The sequence below is a fragment of the Nematolebias whitei genome, chromosome 9, assembly GCF_014905685.2.
Source record: "Nematolebias whitei isolate Nwh7 chromosome 9, NemWhi1, whole genome shotgun sequence".
NCBI lineage: Eukaryota > Metazoa > Chordata > Actinopteri > Cyprinodontiformes > Rivulidae > Nematolebias > Nematolebias whitei.
The window spans coordinates 23,642,230-23,661,759 of NC_056506.1; the positions used below are offsets into that span (position 1 = coordinate 23,642,230).

The window sequence follows — 19,530 nt, forward strand, 5'->3', positions numbered from 1 at the left end:
AATTCTGCTCTTTGAATTGAGAAAGCTCCTCGGATGAGGAGCGAAACGTCTTCTGTTACAAATAAAGTCCAGTTGTTTTTGTATTGAACGCTTTTTGAATTCATCATGTCCTGGATGACTGAGAATCTTCACCAGTAATCCTTGGCAACGTTATTCCCCTCACTCGAATAGACAAAAATCTGGTCAGTTAAAATAATTCTGTAACGTTTATTTTCAGTTTGGATAATGACAAGACGGCAAATATATGAAATATGAATGAATAACCAACAGTATATTTCAGAAGGTGAATGATGTAAATGGGCTTAACTTTGAGAAGTTACCTAAAATTTAGGACTAAAGTTTAGAATTTAGGTACATTATCTCAGATTCGTTAACTAAATTATGTCCAGGAAACCTCGCTGGCACTTAGTTGTTCTTCTCATCAGAAGAAAGATGTTCGTCCTACTGGGAGATGTCCATCATCTCATTACCCACGATGAATATGAGGCGGAAAGCGAGCCTGCCATCCCAAGAAGTGTTGATTTCCTCAGGACTGCGTTTCGTTCGGCAAGACGGCACCTTCGCTCCAGGGTTCTCTGAGGAAGTTGCAAAGACTTTTCTCCATCTCTCAGCAGAGTGGCTCCATCCACTGCATCGGATCCTCGTGGACTTCTCGGGCTGGCTCATTTCATAAATGAAAAACAAAAGCTTTCAGTTGTAGAAATGTGACCAAATAAAGTTTTTATTATTAAAAGCATTTTACAGAGATATATTTGGAAAGTACAATACAAAAAATACAAATATTCCAATTTAGCTTTACACAAGTTTTAATTGTTACTGCACAGACCATGGAGCAGTGTATAGTGTGACATGTCAGATTGTTAGCTCTAATTCAATAAATCAAAAACAAGTGACACAAAATTACATTTTAATAATGTGTCCTTAATATATTTTATAATGTGTCCTATATTATAAAATTATACTATTATATATTAATAATATATTATTACATAATAATAATAATTTATGTGTGTCCTACATATATTATTTTATAATAGAGGCAGTAAACATTTAGCATTAACATTTGGGTCACTTCAATTTAAAATGAGCAGCAAATAATAATAAAAGAAAAAAAAAGACCGAGAAATTTGTCCACAGAACTGGACCACACTACAGGTGCACGTCCTCCTTAAGGGTGGGACCCAAGTGTCAGACGTCACCTGAGCACAGTTATCTGTTAGTGTCAAATGCAACCATATATTTAAGATCAGAACATTCATATTTTATAGTGATGCCCAAATCTATTGTAAATTACAAACAGCATGAAAGTTTACTGCCGTGAACAGATGAAGTCTCAACTCAGCGTTGTGCTTGTTTGTCAGCAACTTGTGCACATAGTGGGGATCAGGACAACACACCTATCTGTTCTTCCTCACTGTGGTCTCCAACAACTTCTGTGGGACTGTTGCACGTGGCCATGAGCCCCAGGCCCAGCTCTGCTAGTTCCTCACAGCTCATGTCAGTCGTCACCATGATCTTTGTCTCCAGTCGGTTACACAAAGTCCTGTAGGAGGGTAAGGGGTACCCGATCTCTCTCAGGTACTCATAGCCTTTGGTTCCAATGGCACAGCGAATCTTTCGGGCTTTCAGGATAGTCTCTGGAGACCATACAGCTCGACGAGAGCGCTTGGTGAGAGACAGAGCCCTGATCTGGTCTTCAAACAGGAAGTTCTGAAGGCCCTTTTCAATCCGATCAAGTCGATTCAGGCGCCTCTTCATCTCTTCTGCCTGACAGAGACAGAGTTTGTTCAAGTTATCCACCACACAGTGACATAGTTCCATATCTGATTGTACTGCTCAGTCACTTTACATCAAAACGACTATGTCAGCTGAGCCAATAATGAATTCAAAACAGCACTAAATTAGGAAGAAAAAGCAAAATAATAATTATTAAAAAAAATACAACCCCCAATAAATCAGTGACTTCAGTTCCTTTATTTATACAGCTTAGTCTAATTGGAAACCCAACTGTCTCATTTGCAAGTGAGACCTGTTATATAAAAATAAAGCAATGCAACCAGTAAAATACATAGTACACCAGATAAAAGCAAAATACTACAGAAATCCTCCTACCTCTTTTTGCAGCCTTGCAGTATGCTTCACCTCCTGCTCCAGCTTTTTCTGGAGGAATTCACATTGTGCGCAGTGGTACTGGTCATCACCTGTCCCTTCTGCATCCTCCTTCTCAACTGCAAGCAGCGGGGTGCGTCTGGCATAGCCATGATCCCCAAAATTCAGGTCCTTTTCCACTAAAAATAAAAAAGAAAAACCTCTAAATGGCATTGTAGCTATAAACAACATGACAAAGATGTTGCACAGTGTCCACTGGACATTAGTTACTATTTCAGGTCTCTCTTGTAAATGAGTCCCGGAGGCTCAATGGGACTAACATGGGAAAAAAGAAAAGCTTGAAAACTATAATTATGGTAAATGGCAATCCAGATATCAGGACTTTCTTTAAGTAAATGCATTAAAAGTTTCATTTTTTGTTTAATTTGTTCTAAATGGATGATCTTGACATTATTTTTCTTGTGTTTAATCCTAAAAAATGCAATCTGATTTTGGCTACGAGAGCTCATAAAAATACACAAATTGATTTATTACTGGCTGGATCTCGATCAACCCTTTACGCAAAAGCTGATTTTTTTTTCATTAGATGTTTGATTTCACTAAAACAAATGTCTAACATTATTCATGTACGATTTGACACAAATAACATTTGAGAATATCCTGACGCATGCTCAGTAATCTAACAAGGTTCAGTCAGGTCCTCTGGACAGATTCACCTTTGTTCAAACATTTTGTCTTTGAATAAAAGATGAAATGTTTTGACAAAGAAGAACCCGTCCAGAGGACCTGACCGAATCTTGTTAAGATTCAAACAAAATAGTTTAACCCTCCTGCTGCCCTTGGTTCAAATGACTGTCAAGTTTTAAAACTGAGGCCACTTGGGCCATTTGACCAAGGGCAACAGGACATGTTGTGATATACAGTAGTCCTTAGTTTATTGCGGGGGATCCGAACCCTGAAGCCCCGCGATAAATTTCAGCTCCCGACCTCAGCTGCTCTCAGCCACCTGCAAGCACTTGGCCACGCCCACTTCTCCGTACTGCATGGAGAACAGCTGATAGCTGCAGCAGGAAGTTTATCCTGCAGTATGGGCTGCACAAAGGTGCAGCAGGTGCTAAATAATTTAAAATAATTCATTTAAAATAAAAATTTCATGTCGTGCATGCAGCTCATCCATCAATCAGCCAATTGTGTTTCATGTCCAGTCTTGTTTTGAAAAACCGCGATACAGCGAGTCTGCGATAAACGAACCGCCAAGTAGTGAGGGACTACTGTATATTATCAGTTTCATTACCTACTTTGGTGGCAAATGTGCCAAAGCAAATTAAACTGATGAAAATAAATTAGACTTTACCATCCATCCAAACATCAACCCGTTTACATAACCGCATTAAAACGACACACATTTTAATACCAAGTACAGTAGTCTCAAGTACAGTAGTATAGTAGCTGATACTTGGAGGCTCAACTTTTGAGGACTCACTGTTTCGCGGGGTTTCGACGCAAGATTGTACACGACACTCGATTGTCAACTTTAATATTACTCGTGATTAAGAATGTACGGGATAAAAAGTAGACTGGAGTGGGAAGCAACCTTTCAGACAGGTGCCGTCTAAAGAACTACACGGCACAGAAATGGTAAATGGACTGTACTTATATAGCACCTTTCTATCTTATCAAGACACTCAAAGCACTTTACACCACAATCTGTGCCCTCATTTACCCATTCATACAGCACTCTACTAGATCTATACCCAGCTAATTGAACAAATCATTCTAAAGAGACTAATCAGTGCTTTATCACATTCATACACCGATGGGACACACATCAGTGTGTATCATCAGAAACCTACATCAGAAGCCAACAGTGTTTCCGGCCGCTGCTTTCTGCCAAAATTCAAAGAACAGCAATGGAGGGAGAAAACACTAGCGAAGAAACCGATTTGGTAAAAATAGTTTTGTGACGCAAAGTCAGAAGTAATAATCTATCTATTAAACAGAACTGACAGGAAAGTCGCAAATAATCCTGAAGCTGAACTCATCCTTCAAGGTGTAGTAGTATCTTCACTGGTGAGTACCTATATAAAATGTTTGCGGTACTGTGTAGTACATATATGTATGTTGTTAAAATTATGTAGGTTTAAAAGTTTAGAACATTGTTAAGAACACTGAAAGACTGTGGGAAGAGTTTATAAAGCCTTAAAATACATAAATAAATACATAAATAAATATAACGTCCCTACTTCGTGGATTTTCACCTATTGCAAAGGTGTGTGGATGGAACGTAACCCCTGCGATTAGTGAGGAACCACTGTACAGGTGCTGGTCATAAAATTAGAATATCATGAAAAAGTTGATTTATTTCAGTAATTTCATTCAAAAAGTGAAACTTGTATATTATATTCATTCATTACACACAGACTGATATATTTCAAATGTTTATTTCTTTTAATGTTGATGATTATAACTGACAACTAATGAAAACCCCAAATTCACTATCTCAGAAAATTAGAATATTACTTAAGATCAATAAAAAAAGGATTTTTAGAAATGTTGTCCAACTGAAAAGTATGAACATGAAAAGTATGAGCATGTACAGCATCAATACTTAGTTGTTGCTCCTTTTGCCTGGATTACTGCAGCAATGCGGCGTGGCATGGAGTCGATCAGTCTGTGGCACTGCTCAGGTGAGAGCCCAGGTTGCTCTGATAGTGGCCTTCAGCTCTTCTGAATTGTTGGGTCTGGTGTATCTCATCTTCCTCTTCACAACACCACATAGATTTTTTTTATGGGGTTAAGGTCAGGCAAGTTTGTTAGCCAATTAAGAACAGGGACACCATGGTCCTTAACCCAGATACTGGTAGCTTTGACACTGTGTGCAGGTGCCAAGTCCTGTTGGAAAATGAAATCTGCATCTCCATAAAGTTGGTCAGCAGCAGGAAACATGAAGTGTCTAAAACTTCCTGGTAGATGGCTGTGTCGACCTTGGACCTCAGAAAACACAGTGGACCAACACCAGCAGATGATATGACACCCCAAACCATCACTGACTGTGGAAAGTTGACACTGGACTTCAAGCAACATGGATTCTGTGCCTCTCCTCTCTTCCTCCAGACTCTGGGACCTTGATTTCCAAAAGAAACACAGAATTTACGTTCATCAGAGAACATAACTTTGGACCACACAGCAGCAGTCCAGGCAAGATGCTTCTGTCTCTGTCACTTGTTTAAGAGTGACTTGACACAAGGAAGGCGACAGCTGAAACCCAAGTCTTGCATATGTCCGTGCGTGGTGGTTCTTGAAGCACTGACTCCAGCTGCAGTCCACTGTTTGTGAATCTCTCCCACATTTTGGAATGGGTTTTGTTTCACAATCCTCTCCAGGGTGCAGTTATCCCTATTGCTTGTACACTTTTTTCTACCACATCTTTTCCTTCCCTTCACCTCTCTATTCATGTGCTTGGACACAGAGCTCTGTGAACAGCCAGCCTCTTTAGTAATGACCTTTTGTGTCTTGCCCTCCTTGTGCAAGGTGTCAATGGTCAACTTTTGGATAATTGTCAAGTCAGCAGTCTTCCCCATGATTGTGTAGCCTACAGAACTACACTGAGAGACCATTTAAAAGGCCTTTGCAAGTGTTTTGTATTAATTTGTTCAATTAGTTTTGTATTAATTAATCCAGCCTTCATGCTTGCTCAAGATGAAAGTTCTATGATGGAGTTAAATTCAAAGCAGTCTGCTCCTCAGATAAAATCTTAAATTATTATTTTTATATATGGAAGTTTCTGTGAACTTATTTTACATATGAATATTTATGTTCAGTGTCCTGAGATGACTTCTGCTGTGACTTGGCGCTATATAAATAAACTGAAATTAATTAGCTGATTAGAGTTTGGCACCAGGTGTCTTAAATATTGAACCGTTTCACAATATTCTAATGTTCTGAGATACTGAATTTGGGGTTTTCATTAGTTGTCAGTTATAATCATCAACATTAAAATAAATGAACATTTGAAATATAACAGTAAATGTGTAATGAATGAATATAATATACAAGTTTCACTTTCTGAATGGAATTACTGAAATAAATACAATTTGACATGTTATTCTAATTTTATGACCAGCACCTGTATATCGTATTTGTGCTTGCTGAAATCTGAAGGAAGTGCAGATATTTATTGTTAGGTTTACACCTATAACATTAAGGATGAGGGACCCTTTGATTCAGTTCTACTTTAATAAATACCTGGTTCAGATTTTAGAGGAAGTATGATGAATGGAGAGGAGACTGCAGGGTAAGGAGGCTCTCCTTCATTGAACAGAGTGGGAATAGCGTTGGGCTTCAGCTTCTTCCCACCAGTTGGAGACTTGGCAATTTCTTCAAACTGGCTCTGCTCGAAATGATCCTTTTGATGAGACAGAAACACAAATACACACAGGCTCAACAAATTAATGACGACTGGGAGAGAAAAAAATATCTAGCGTGTTGGACACATTGTCCTTTTTTAAATTAGGTATATTTTTAAATTATGATGCTGTAAAACTTACTTGACACAGTCTTGAGTGAGCAGTTGGTTCGAAGTCACGTCGACAGTTCACCACCCATATCTTCTTACGCACAGGGTCTTTGGGAAACCTAAACAGCTGTTTACCTATGCTGCTTGAATTGGAGCAATTTGGAGCGGAACAGCCACCCATTACTGCATCGCAGTTACAACCAAGCAAACAGCAAAAGCACAAGTTTCACAAACGGTGAGTCGGCTCAGTTTGAGAATGTAACCAGCTTATGCGATGCAAAGACAAAACAAAGCTAGAAACACATTAAATGTTAGCCGGTGGAAACAAAACTGAACCAACACGCTTTTAATAACATACAATTTTACTGAGTTTGTTTGAGCCAAAATGGCGCACATCGTGTGGTCTGTCACTCGATCGTGTTAGATCTTGTGACGTATTTACGTGTGCCCTTGTAATTGCCTGATTTAAAAAAAATCTAATTAAAAATAATTAAAAAATGTTTTAATACATATAGAAAAAAATCAACACGTTGTATTATTTGTAAGTATATAAAAATATTTCAGTATTGTATGTATTTAGTTTTATTTTAGACTTGGCATATGGCATTTTCTTCCAGGACCCCGAGAAGCACATTGAAACATTTACGGTAGAATCTGTAGCGGTAGACTTTTAGCCAGTAGAAAACCTAACAAAGATGTTAACATTTATTTACTGATTACTTAATTACTGATCGTACAATGAAAAAATAGCTACCTAGCTAACAAGGACGCAATTAAAACTGAGAACCTTTACAAGGGAGCAATCCCCCTGTTGTTAGCTTAAAAAATAGCAACAACAATGTCGCTAACAGTTCCTGTAATTGACGTCCATAATGATAATTTCAAAGAGCTTTGGCCTGCTTTGATTGTTGCCATTAAAACGTCGTCCTTCATTGCTCTCGATACAGTAAGTGCTAGTATTTTTCTCCTGCAAATAAATGACTGTGTCTAATGAACGTGGTCCTGGTTTGTGTGTTTCTGATTTTTTGAGAAACAAATATCAAATGCCATAAGAAGTGCAGTAATATAACTGTGTTGCTACAGGAGCTGAGTGGTCTGGGCAACAGAAAGTCCTTGCTGGCCGAGTGAGTACAGACATGTCACATCATCAGATTTGTGTCCAAGGTTTTGTCTGTTCCATGCTCGTCCCTCAGCTGTGTTGCTGCCCTCACACCTGCTGCTCTGTTTCAGATCCATAGAGGACAGATATAAGGCGATATGTAATGCTGCTCGCTCTCGCTCAATCCTCTCCTTGGGAATTGCCTGCTACAAAAAACTGGATGAAAAGGTATTACAAGACAATACCTCTAACAGCTGTTTAAAGCATGCAAGTACTTTCACATCCTTATTTTTGGAGTATGCAAGCCTGTGTGTGTGACATATACCAATGTGATCATCTTATGGTACATTTGATTTATTATTTTCACTTTTATGTGTTTTTCAGGCAGCAGACACTTACCTTGTCCAGGTGTATAACCTCACCCTGTTGTGCTCAGAGGAGTACATCATAGAACCCCAGTCAGTCCAGTTTCTTGTGCAGCACGGATTTGACTTTAACAAACAGTACAGCCATGGTATCCCTTACTGCAAGGGGAACAGTAAGGTGATACACCCTGTGTTTTGTTGTTATGGCTCTTTGAGTTTTACTGCAACTTTGCTGCGTCCAGTTCATCTTGTTGTAAATGATCTTCCTCTGATTTGATCTGAGCTCTAAAAGTGTCTTTTTATGTTTCTTCTTTGTAAGGGAGTAGCAGATTATTGTGGTGTTCACATACGAGCGTTGTTCGTTGGACTGCTGCGTGCCAGGAAACCCCTGGTGTTACACAATGGCCTCATCGACATGGCCTTCCTATACCAGGTAGAGAATATTTACACACTGCCATTCCTATTATCTCACAGCTTCCACATTACTAGAAAATCTTTATTACTATGAATAACTGCTTGTTTTACAGTTTGAACATTGTATTTTTACAGCATGCCAAACACTTTTTTGAACTTTATAACATTTTTATTGTATTTTTTTCCTGTAAGAGTTTTTATGCTCAACTCCCTGAGCGCTTGGCCACCTTCACCGCCGACTTGTCTGAGATGTTTCCTGCTGGTCTTTATGACACCAAATACGTGACTGAGTTTGAGCTCCGACTGACAGCCTCTTATCTGGAGTATGCCTATAAGAAATGGTAAGTGTTGCTTTACAGGATGTTATTGTCTAGCTATTATATATTTTTTTGTCTCTTCATTTAATTTTTCTCTTCCCAGTAAGCTGGATAACAGTCGCAGTGTCACATCTGGTTCAACAAGTCCTCATGTTCACATTGAGTTTTGTCAGTATTCTGCTCACATGTCCACCTATGTGGACTACAGAGAGTGTCCAGCTGTAGATTCCTCAGAGGGACAATCTGACATCTGCCAGCGCTTCTCTGTGAGTTTCAAGTTCAAATTTCACTTCACTTCAGATGACTTCTGTTCTCACAACGAGTTCGTGCAAACTATCAACCAGAGCTGTGAAGACTTTAGATGACGTCTTCATTTTTGTTTTTCTGTCTGTGTGCCTGACAGGCTTTCGGCTGGTGTCCAAATGGCACCAAGTGTCTATTGTCCCACAATACAGACCTCATCGTTCTGCAGGATGAGAAGCACAAGGATGACAAGAAGAAGCGGAAGCGACGGAAAGCGAAAAAAAGAGGTAGAGAAGAGACGACAGAGGGGTCCTCCGCCTTTGACGGCGTCCCTGTAAACAAAATGCCAAACTTGGAAGTGGATAAAAAAGAAACGTCAAGCGATCAACAAGAAGCAGCTGCTGAGCCACTCCCAGACACCGCACCTCCGATGGACATGGATGGAAACAGCAAACAAGATCAAGGGCAGGATATGAAAACTGCTAGCGAGGGAAATGGAACGTGTGAAGACAAAGCAGATGTTGTAAACCCTGAAACAACGGCCGCAGCTGATGAAAACCGAACAGGAGCAGACGACAGGTCTGACGACGCTCAGAGGAAGAAGGCTGACACAGGAACACATCGGGCAGGGTTTGATGCCTACATGACAGGATATATCTTTGCCTTCTCTTGTGCTCTTCACAAGAAGGACGAGGTTAGGGCAGAAGGAGAAGAGGTGGAGCAGTCGTGGCACCCTAACTGTGTAAATAAAATCTATCTCAGTGGAAAGGCAGCTCCTCTCAATATAGTTAAAAGCACCTTCTCCAAATCTTCCAAGGCTCACGTCCAGAAGATGGAAATGGTGTGGGGTGGAAAAATATAAATTTTCTACTCGTTTTTTTATTTTTTTTTATTTTAATTTTTTTAATTTAATTTTTTTAATTTTTATTATGCATCAATAACTTTTGTGCTTGGGTACATTCAACAGAGTAAACATTATAATTTTGTATGACAGACTTGTCATAATATTAATAGGAAATCAGGCCTGACTGCCATTATTTCATCATTTAAATGAACACTTTTTATAATTTAATAAAAGTTAGAAAACTGCTCAATATTTTACTTTAAACATTTTTTTTGTACATTGAACAGTTTGGCGACGTTGGTCTTTTTAAATAGTTTTTTTTAAACCAAATAATTTAGAATAATTAGTACAAAATCTAGATTTACTGATAGATATTAATATTAAAGAATAGGAACACATCAGAGACGTCCGATCTTGTAACTGCCTTTACATTTGAACCATGGTGTTGTTTGGTGTTACCACAATGCAAATGTTTTTTCTGCTGTAACTGAATAAAAGCTTCCTAACAATTATTCTGTAGTCTGTATTCTTTGTGTGACTTTGGCTAGCTTTATTTAAGCTGTTAAACTGAACGACAATATGAATGTTTGTATAAGTTATGGTAAAGCTTGTAAATAAAATGAATGGCCATGATTACATTAAAACTTCTGCCATTAAATAAATGAAAAATGTTATATGCTTGTTAAACCACTGTTTTTGTAAAAGGGGAAAAAAATTGTAACCAAGGTTGAACAAATCACTAAAAATGTGTCTTGTTGGTGAAATTCAGTTCACGTTAAGTAATTTTAATATTTTAAACCATATTTTGATAAATTGTCCAAATACAATACTCGACACACTGGAGGAAACAACCAAACAAAAACGACCTAAGAATCTTAAAATGGTGAATCGACACTTTTCTGCAGTTGATTATTTTAAATGAAGCAAATAAGTCAGATGTCAGTTTTGGGTTCACTTCTGTTACGGGGTGGAAAACAGTGTTGGGGTTTCACCTGATGGGTGGACTCCAGTCAGCCATCAGGTGAAAACAGACCCAGACCAGTGGTCATTCCATATGTTGAGGGAGTTTCAGAGAAACTGAGACATTTATTTTCTAAACATAACGTCCCAGTGGCTTTTAAACCCCAAAATACATTACGACAAAGACTGGTTCATCCCGAAGATCCAGTCCCCCGGCACAAACAGAGTAATATTGTGTATGCTGTTCAGTGTCAGGAGGGTGATCAGTCTTATATCGGGGAAACAAAACAGCCACTGGCCAAAAGGATGGACCAGCACAGAAGATCAACATCATCAGGCCAGGACTCTGCGGTCTACACTCATCTCCAGGCCAGCGGTCACTCTTTCAGGGATGAAGATGTTCACATCCTGGACAGAGCGGAACGATGGTTTGAGAGAGGAGTAAAGGAGGCCATCTTTGTGAAAAGAAACCATCATTAAACAGGAGTGGAGGCCTCCATGTCCAACTCCTCTTACAATGCTGTTATTATCACTTAGCCCTCTGCGAATAGCAAGCAGCCATCAGGGTATTAACCACCAATAGTAAGGCTGATGGTCCATCATGTGAACAGCTAGTTCTGGATGTCAACAACAAACTGGTTGATCCACTATGAGAAGGTGCTATTTATTAGACTGAGTTTGTTGCAGCTCCTCAGACTGATGAAGCCTTTTGGATAAAAGACGAAATGTTTCAACAAGATTTTACTTTTTATTTTTTAATCTGTCCAGAGGACCTGACTTAACTTTTTTAGATGTTTCTACCTCGATTGTTGAGCATGCATCAGGATAAAGTGTTGGGGTCTTTGTTTATAAATGATGACATAAATAATTAATATTGAGCTTCTACTGTCCTTAGACCTTTTTCAAAAATAACATGTAATACAGTAATGTATAATTTCACATATAACTGTAACTAACAAAGTAACTATATGACTGATTGTGCCATTCAGGGCCCTGAGATAATTTCTGCTGTGACTTGGAGCTATATAAATAAACTGAATTTATTGAATTGATTTCTAGTGAGTGAAAACCACATAACACTTGAGCTATGGCGCCTTCTGTCCACTGGGGGCGCTGAATCTCCGTCAACCTGATGCAGCGTCCGCTCGATGGCGCACAGAAGAAGAGACGCTCGTCGCCTGCAGGGATTGTTGCGCCGCTGACTGTCAACGAAACTGTGACATTTGCACCCTAGAGCCATTTTCGTTCATTTCCTCTCGTTAGTTTCTTTAAATATAATTTTTTTTTTTTATTATTGTATACAACGAGTAAATGAAAGAGCGACAAGCGGTTCTATAATATTTAGAAAATGTCAGCCGATGAAATTGACTACAATGTTGTGTTTCCAGATGCGGGCACATCAGGTGAGCACCATTTCATTGTACAGCATGCGCAGCGTCACGTGCATGCTAACTTCGTTTAGTAATAGCGTTTATAAAGCGGTTATTATTATCAGTGTTAGCTTGGTCGTGTCAGCTGGCTGTGTGTCCTGCTAACGCCCTCCCGCGTTGTGTCCGCCTTGTTTTCAGAGAGACACTGGCAGGGGACAAAGGAGCCAGTTGTCATACTGTTGGGCTGGGCCGGGTGCAAAGACAAACATCTCTCCAAATACAGCTCCATCTACAACGAGCAGGTCAGAACCACAGGTGTCCTGCTGCTCACTGTGTCTGTCATCCATTCATGCAGAGCTGGCTGCTGACCTCATTTAGTCTCTTATTAGTCACTTCTGTCTTTGATTTCTTCCCCTCCAGGGCTGTGTCACCATCCGCTACACAGCTCCCCTGAAGACCGTCTTCATCTCTGAGTCGTTCGGCTACAAGGAGCTGAGCAGCACCGCACTCAAGCTGCTGGAGATCCTCTACGACTACGAAGTGGAGAACAGTCCCGTTTTCTTTCACATCTTCAGTAACGGCGGCTTCATGCTGTACCGATACATCATTGAACTGCTGCACAGTGACAAACAGTTCAGCTCACTGTGCGTGGTCGGGGCTGTGGTAGACAGTGCTCCAGGTAGTGGGAACATCCGCGGGTCTCTGCGTGCGCTGACAGCTACTTTGGGGCCAAAAATAAGCCCTCTTTTGAGGTATGTCCTCCTAGCGCTGTTTGCAGTGAGTGTTTTCCTTCTGCGAGTTGTGCTATACCCTCTGACGAAATACATTCACAAAAACCACTATGATGCTGTGCAGGACAGGCCGCCCGCCTGGCCCCATCTGCACTTGTACTCCAGAGCTGACCTTGTGATCAGGTACTGGGACATAGAGCGTTTCATGGAGACCGTGAAGAAGAAAGGTGTCTCTGTGGACGGTTATGATTTTGTTTCCAGTTCCCATGTTTGTCATTTCCGGGATTTTCCAGAGCAGTACACCCGCAAGTGCTGCAGTTTTCTGTCTGCTTGCATGAAAGACTCAGAGGGAATGGAAAAAATAAAAAAGAGACACCATCTTCAAAGTCAGTGAGACTTGAGGAAAACGATTATACGATGTTAACTGTTAACATTTCTGACACTACTGCAAGATTGAAGTTTAACGGTCCAGTGCACTGAAAGAGAAGGTTCCACTTGTGCAGTGATACTGAGCCACACTCAGTTTGTAAAACCCAGCACACACTGGAACACGCGTTGCTGAAGTTTGTAAGTTAAAAAGCTGAACTGTTCTTCCTCGAATGCTTTTCTAACAGTCTTCACCCGTAAGACTATGTCAGGAGAGACCACACAAACAGTTGCTATACACTGGAGAACTTGGATGTAATTTTTAAAGACTGATTTAGTGCTGTGAAACGTGATACATTGTAGATTAGATGTAGTGAATCTAAGACAAGATGCAACTGTATGTTTTGTTTTATAAAATGTAACTCATAATTTGTTACTAAAATAATATTACAAAGGTAAAATGAAGGTAATTGTCACATATTGAAGTAATTTATCTGTTACTGTCACTAATAGAGGCTTCAAAGTTGTTGCCTTATAGAAAAATCTTTCACAGTTGTGTTTTAGGTTTGAAATCTTATAGACCTAATGTGTGATAAAAGTAAATTTAGTCTGAAAAAGCAAGTTGCGTGATAAAGAATGTATGTGTCGAGCACAACTACCGGTAATTTATTCTTTTTAACTGATGTGCCTTCAATAAACCAGAATAATTCCTAACATCTATCGTTGACTGCTTTTGTATTTAGATACAGACTGTTTCCAAAATATTTGAATATCATGGAAAAGTTGTTTAACTTCCATAATTCCATTCAAAAAGTTAATCTTTAATAGATGATAGATTCAGGGCACACAATTTTAAACCATTTCAAGTATTTATTTGTTTATTTTTACATAATTTGTGCTTGCAGGTCACGGAACCCACAAAAACAAGATTTAAAAAAAAAAAAAAAGAATATTGTGGAGAAATCAGCCCAAATGTTGCAGGGTATGAATGTTTTAAACTGAGTGTGACACACTAATCATCTCCGAAGCTCAAAGCACCTGCACAGGTTTCCCCAGGTGTCATTAAATTGCTTCAGTTTGGTTCAATTGTCTCAGTTCGGTCCAATATGGGGAAGACTGCAGACATAACTGGCTTGAAGACCATCATTGATACCCTCCATGGGATGAGTAAGTCACAAAAGTTCATAGCTAAGGAGGCTGGCTGTTCACAGAGCGCTGTGTCCAAGTATGTCAATGGAAAGTCTAATGGAAGGGCAAAATGTGGCAGGAGAAGTTGCACCAGCAAAAGAGATGACTGTGGGCTTCAGCGGATTATCAAACAGAGAAGATTACAGAATCTGGCAGAGATCCAGAAAGAGTGGAATGAGGTGGGAGTCACAACTTCAAAAACCACCACATTCAGACACATCCGGGAGATGGGCTACAACTGTCGGGTTCCTCAGGTCAAGCGTCTCACCTGCTTCAAGGAGAAGAAGGGCTGGACCATTGGTCAGTGGTCCAAGGTCCTCTTTTCCAATGAAAGTAAAGTGTGCCTTTCATTCGGAAATCAAGGTCCAAGGGTTTGGAGGAAGAAGGTTGAGGAACAGAACCCATACTGCTTGAGGTCCAGTGTGAAATATCCACAGTCAGTCATGATTTGGGGTGCAATGTGCAGGTGTTGGTAAACTCTGCTTTCTTAAATCCAAGGTCACCACAACAGTCTACCAGAATGTTTTAGAGGACTTCATGATTCTTTCTGCTGAGGATCTGTATGGAGATGCAGATTTCATCTTCCAGCAGGACCTGGCCCCTGCCCATGCCACCAGAAGCACCAAAACCTGGTTTAATGCCCATACCACAGTGCTTCACTGGCCAGCCAACTCGCCGGACCTAAACCCCATTGAGAATTTATGGGGTATTCTCAAGAGGAAAATGAGGAGCACCAGACCCAACAACAAAGAAGAGCTGACAGCAAGCATCAAGGAAATCTGGGCTTCCATAACTCCCAGTCAATGACACAGGCTGATTGCCTCCATGCCACATCACATCGATGCAGTGATTAAGGCAAAGGGATTCACAACCAAGTACTGAAGTTTGACATATCATTTTGAAAGTACCATATTTTGATTGGTTTGTTGTGATTCTAATTTCTTGCTTTTTTCCTGCAAAAACTGAGAAGTAGTGTGGCCTGATGTTTTCACAGTATTCTAATTTTTTGAATTTCTGTTTTCGTGGGTTTGATGAGCTGGAAGCCCAAATTATGCATACCTTATATACAAACCAGATTCCAAAAAAGTTGGAGCACTAAACAAATTCTGAATAAAAACTGAATGCAACGATGTGGAGATGGCAAATGTCAATATTTTATTTGCAATAAAACATAGATGACAGATCAATAGTTTAATCTGAGTAAATGTAACATTTTAAAGGAAAAATATGTTGATTCAAAATTTCACAGTGTCAACTAATCCCAAAAAAGTTGGGACAAGTACAAACCGGATTCCAAAAAAAATTGGGACACTAAACAAATTGTGAATAAAAACTGAATGCAATGATGTGGAGGTGTCAACATCTAATATTTTATTCAGAATAGAACACAAATCACAGATCAAAAGTTTAAACTGAGAGAATGTATCATTTAAAGGGAAAAATCTGTTGTTTCCAAATTTCATGGCGCCAACAAATTCCAAAAAAAGTTGGGACAAGTCCATCTTTACCACTGTGTGGCATCCCCCCTTCTTCTTACAACACTCAACAGACGTCTGGGGACAGAGGAGACCAGTTTCTCAAGTTTAGAAATAGGAATGCTCTCCCATTCATGTCTAATACAGGCCTCTAACTGTTCAATCGTCTTGGGCCTTCTTTGTCGCACCTTCCTCTTTATGATGCACCAAATGTTCTCTATAAGTGAAAGATCTGGACTGCAGGCTGGCCATTTCAGTACCCGGATCCTTCTCCTACGTAGCCATGATGTTGTGATTGCTGCAGAATGTGGTCTGGCATTATCGTGTTGAAAAATGCAGTGTCTTCCCTGAAAGAGATGACGTCTAGATGGGAGCATATGTTGTTCTAGAACCTGAACATAGTTCTCTGCATTAATGGTGCCTTTCCAGACATGCAAGCTACCCATGCCACAAGCGCTCATGCAACCCCATACCATCAGTGATGCAGGCTTCTGAACGGAGCGTTGATAACAACTTGGGCTGTCCTTGTCCTCTCTGGTCCAGATGACATGGCGTACCAGTGTTCCATAAAGAACTTCAAATCGTGACTCATCTGACCACAGAACAGTCTTCCATTTTGCCACACTCCATTTTAAATGACCCCTGGCCCAGTGCAAACGTCTGAGCTTGTGGAGCTTGCTTAGAAATGGCTTCCTCTTTGCACTGTAGAGTTTCAGCTGGCAACGGCGGATGGCACGGTGGATTGTGTTCACTGACAATGCTTTCTGGAAGTATTCCTGAGCCCATTCTGTTATTTCCTTGACAGTGGCATTCCTGTTTGAGGTGCAGTGACGTTTAAGGGCCCGGAGATCACGAGCATCCAGTAGAGTTTTACGGCCTTGAACCTTACGCACAGCGATTGTTCCAGATTCTCTGAATCTTTTGATGATGTTATGCACGGTTTATGATGATAACTTAAAAGTCTTTGCTATTTTACGCTGGGTAACACCATTCTGGTATTGCTGCACTATCTTTCTGTGCAACAATGGTGGAATTGATGATCCTCTTACCATCTTGGCTTCTGAGAGACACTGATACTCTGAGAAGCTCTTTTTATACCCAATCATGTTGTCAGTTGACCTAATTAGTGTTAATTGGTTTTCCAGCTTTTCGTTATATGCTCAATTTCCTTTTTCCAGCCACTTATTGCTACTTGTCCCAACTTTTTTGGGATTTGTTGACACTGAAATTTTGAATCAACATATTTTTCCTTTAAAATGTTACATTTACTCAGATTAAACTTTTGATCTGTCATCTATGTTATATTACGAATAAAATATTGACATTTGCCATCTCCACATCATTGCATTCAGTTTTTATTCTCAATTTGTTTAGTGTCACAACTTTTTTGGAATCCGGTTTGTAGCAATAAGTTAGAGGCATAAAGAGGAAACTGAGCTGTAAGGCAAAGCTCTCTGTTTACCAGCCGAGCTATGTTCCTAGCCTCATCTATGGCCACGAGCTCTGGGTAATGACTGAAAGAACGGGATCGCAGATACAGACGATTGAAGTTAGTTTACTCTGCAGGGTAGCTGGACTCTCTCTCAGAGATAGGGTGAGAAGTTCAGTTATCAGGGAGAAACTCAGCGAAGAACCGCTGCTTCTCCACATTGAGAGGAGCCAGTTGAGGTGGTTCAGGTATCTGGTAAGGATGCTCCTTGGGTGCCTCTCTAGGGAGGTGCCTCGGGCATGTCCAACTGGGAGGAGACTCCAGGGAAGACCCAGGACACGCCGGAGAGACTGTTTCTTGGTTGGCCTGGGAACACCTTGAATTCCTCACAGAAGAGCTGGCTTTGCAAAAAGATATCTTGGCCTCCCTGTTTAATATGCTGTCCCCGTGAACCAACTTTGAAACAAGCTAATGGATGGCTGGCTAGATGTGTATGTCCACTTTTCAGAACAGGAAAGCCATTTTAGGAACTGTATAGTTCAGTTTTAACCGGTTCACTTACTCAAGAATAGAAGGCCTGACTGCTTTATAAAAAGATTTTAGCACTCGAGGGCTAAGTGAAGGGAGGGTATAACTTAAAATTCAATCACTTCACCTGCTCTCTTCACGAGGGGATAGTTTGAGCTGCGTGCTCTGGAATGGCTCAGCATGGATGGTTGCTGAATGTCTCCACATGTCAAACTTGACATTTGGAAGAGCGAACGCTTGGCATTTGTCTCTGTGCCATGCTCTGGCCCCGGCACTTCATGTATCATGAAGAGCTGCTCGGAGGAAAGTTTACATATTGGCATCGACAGATGAACATTGCTCATACTCTGGAATACGTGAGACGAACTGTAGTTCTTTTGTTTGCTATATCCTCTATGCTAATGGTAGTCCAGGTTTTTGTTACTCTTATTTTATCATTCTAATCTGATACTTTATGCTATTTTTTAAGGATGTGTTGTTTCTTTATATTTATGCAAAGTCCACTTAGTTGTAGCAATTAAAGAAAGGCATTAAAAGTTTATACAATATATTTACATCAATGCAATTTTTACTCAGCACATTTAGAAACATGACTCAACAAAACTTTTACAACTAATTCACACATTAATATAAGAAAACAGAATATAAATTCAAATGCAAAATACTGTATATTAAGAAATACAGTAATAAAATTTGAAAAACGAAAACAAAATACATAAAAGTATACCAAGTGAAGTCTCATGCTCTATCTAATAAATAAATAAATAAATAAATAAATAAATAAATAAATAAATAAAATAATAATCAGGGTTTTATATAAACATTTGTATATTTTTACCATGTGTCCATTGCATTTCTGGAGATTTAAACTTTCAAACATTTGGTTCAGTTCCTTTTTTTTATATACAATTCTTATAAAAGTTTTACTTCTTTTCATACAATTCTTAAAAGTGGCTCAAGCATGTCAAACAGAAAATGCACCTTTTATTTCTTCTTTAAATTTGTCTTTAAGTTTAAGCAAACATATTCTTGTTGTGTAAATACAATTTTGTCATTCTGAAAAAGTAAAAAAAAAAAGGAAAATAGACAATGTAAAAGAAAAGTAACACAACAACATTGCTAGTATGCTTCAACTTGTGTACCTGTAATGCTAACTGAAATTTTTCATGACAATAAAAATTTTATATATATATATATATATAAAACAAAACAAAAAATTGTGTATTAGCTATAAAAATAATTTATCATTTCATAATATTTGACAAGCACAATCATACCTTTAGAAAAGCTAACAGCAGCATGAATTACTAATTGCAAGAACTTGTCAGTGAATTGTTTATTGTCGTGCAAAATGATTAAAAAAAATCAGCCACTAAAAATCTCATGGCTTTGATTTTGTATTTAGCTAATTTATTAATTATAACTTGAACTAAGAGTGGACATGAGAAAAATTGAGGTTAAAATTTATAAAAACACAATAAATTGTTCTGGTGAAGATTCTCAGTCATCCATGACATGATAAATTCAAAAACGTTCAAGACAAAACAACTGGACTTTATTTGTAACAGAAGACGTT

General features: G+C 39.3%; 3 protein-coding genes across 3 annotated transcripts; 2 read left to right on the forward strand and 1 right to left on the reverse strand.

Moving 5' to 3' along the window:
• Positions 1-302: 302 nt before the first annotated feature.
• si:ch73-382f3.1 (uncharacterized protein LOC100151273 homolog) lies at positions 303-6,878 on the reverse strand. The gene is made up of 5 exons (XM_037681574.1): positions 6,657-6,878; positions 6,355-6,514; positions 2,113-2,288; positions 1,398-1,767; positions 303-657 (listed from the first exon to the last, which is right to left on the reverse strand). The coding sequence occupies exons 1-5, from the start codon at positions 6,804-6,806 to the stop codon at positions 608-610; spliced, it is 906 nt and encodes a 301-aa protein (XP_037537502.1). The 5' UTR covers positions 6,807-6,878; the 3' UTR covers positions 303-607.
• A 369-nt stretch (positions 6,879-7,247) lies between these two features.
• toe1 (target of EGR1, exonuclease) lies at positions 7,248-10,143 on the forward strand. Its single transcript, XM_037681573.1, has 8 exons — positions 7,248-7,571; positions 7,709-7,749; positions 7,856-7,952; positions 8,109-8,267; positions 8,409-8,522; positions 8,696-8,844; positions 8,924-9,086; positions 9,224-10,143. The coding sequence occupies exons 1-8, from the start codon at positions 7,464-7,466 to the stop codon at positions 9,923-9,925; spliced, it is 1,533 nt and encodes a 510-aa protein (XP_037537501.1). The 5' UTR covers positions 7,248-7,463; the 3' UTR covers positions 9,926-10,143.
• Positions 10,144-12,177: 2,034 nt separating this feature from the next.
• Positions 12,178-14,042, forward strand: tmem53 (transmembrane protein 53). The gene is made up of 3 exons (XM_037681575.1): positions 12,178-12,270; positions 12,436-12,539; positions 12,658-14,042. The coding sequence occupies exons 1-3, from the start codon at positions 12,216-12,218 to the stop codon at positions 13,360-13,362; spliced, it is 864 nt and encodes a 287-aa protein (XP_037537503.1). The 5' UTR covers positions 12,178-12,215; the 3' UTR covers positions 13,363-14,042.
• Positions 14,043-19,530: the final 5,488 nt, after the last annotated feature.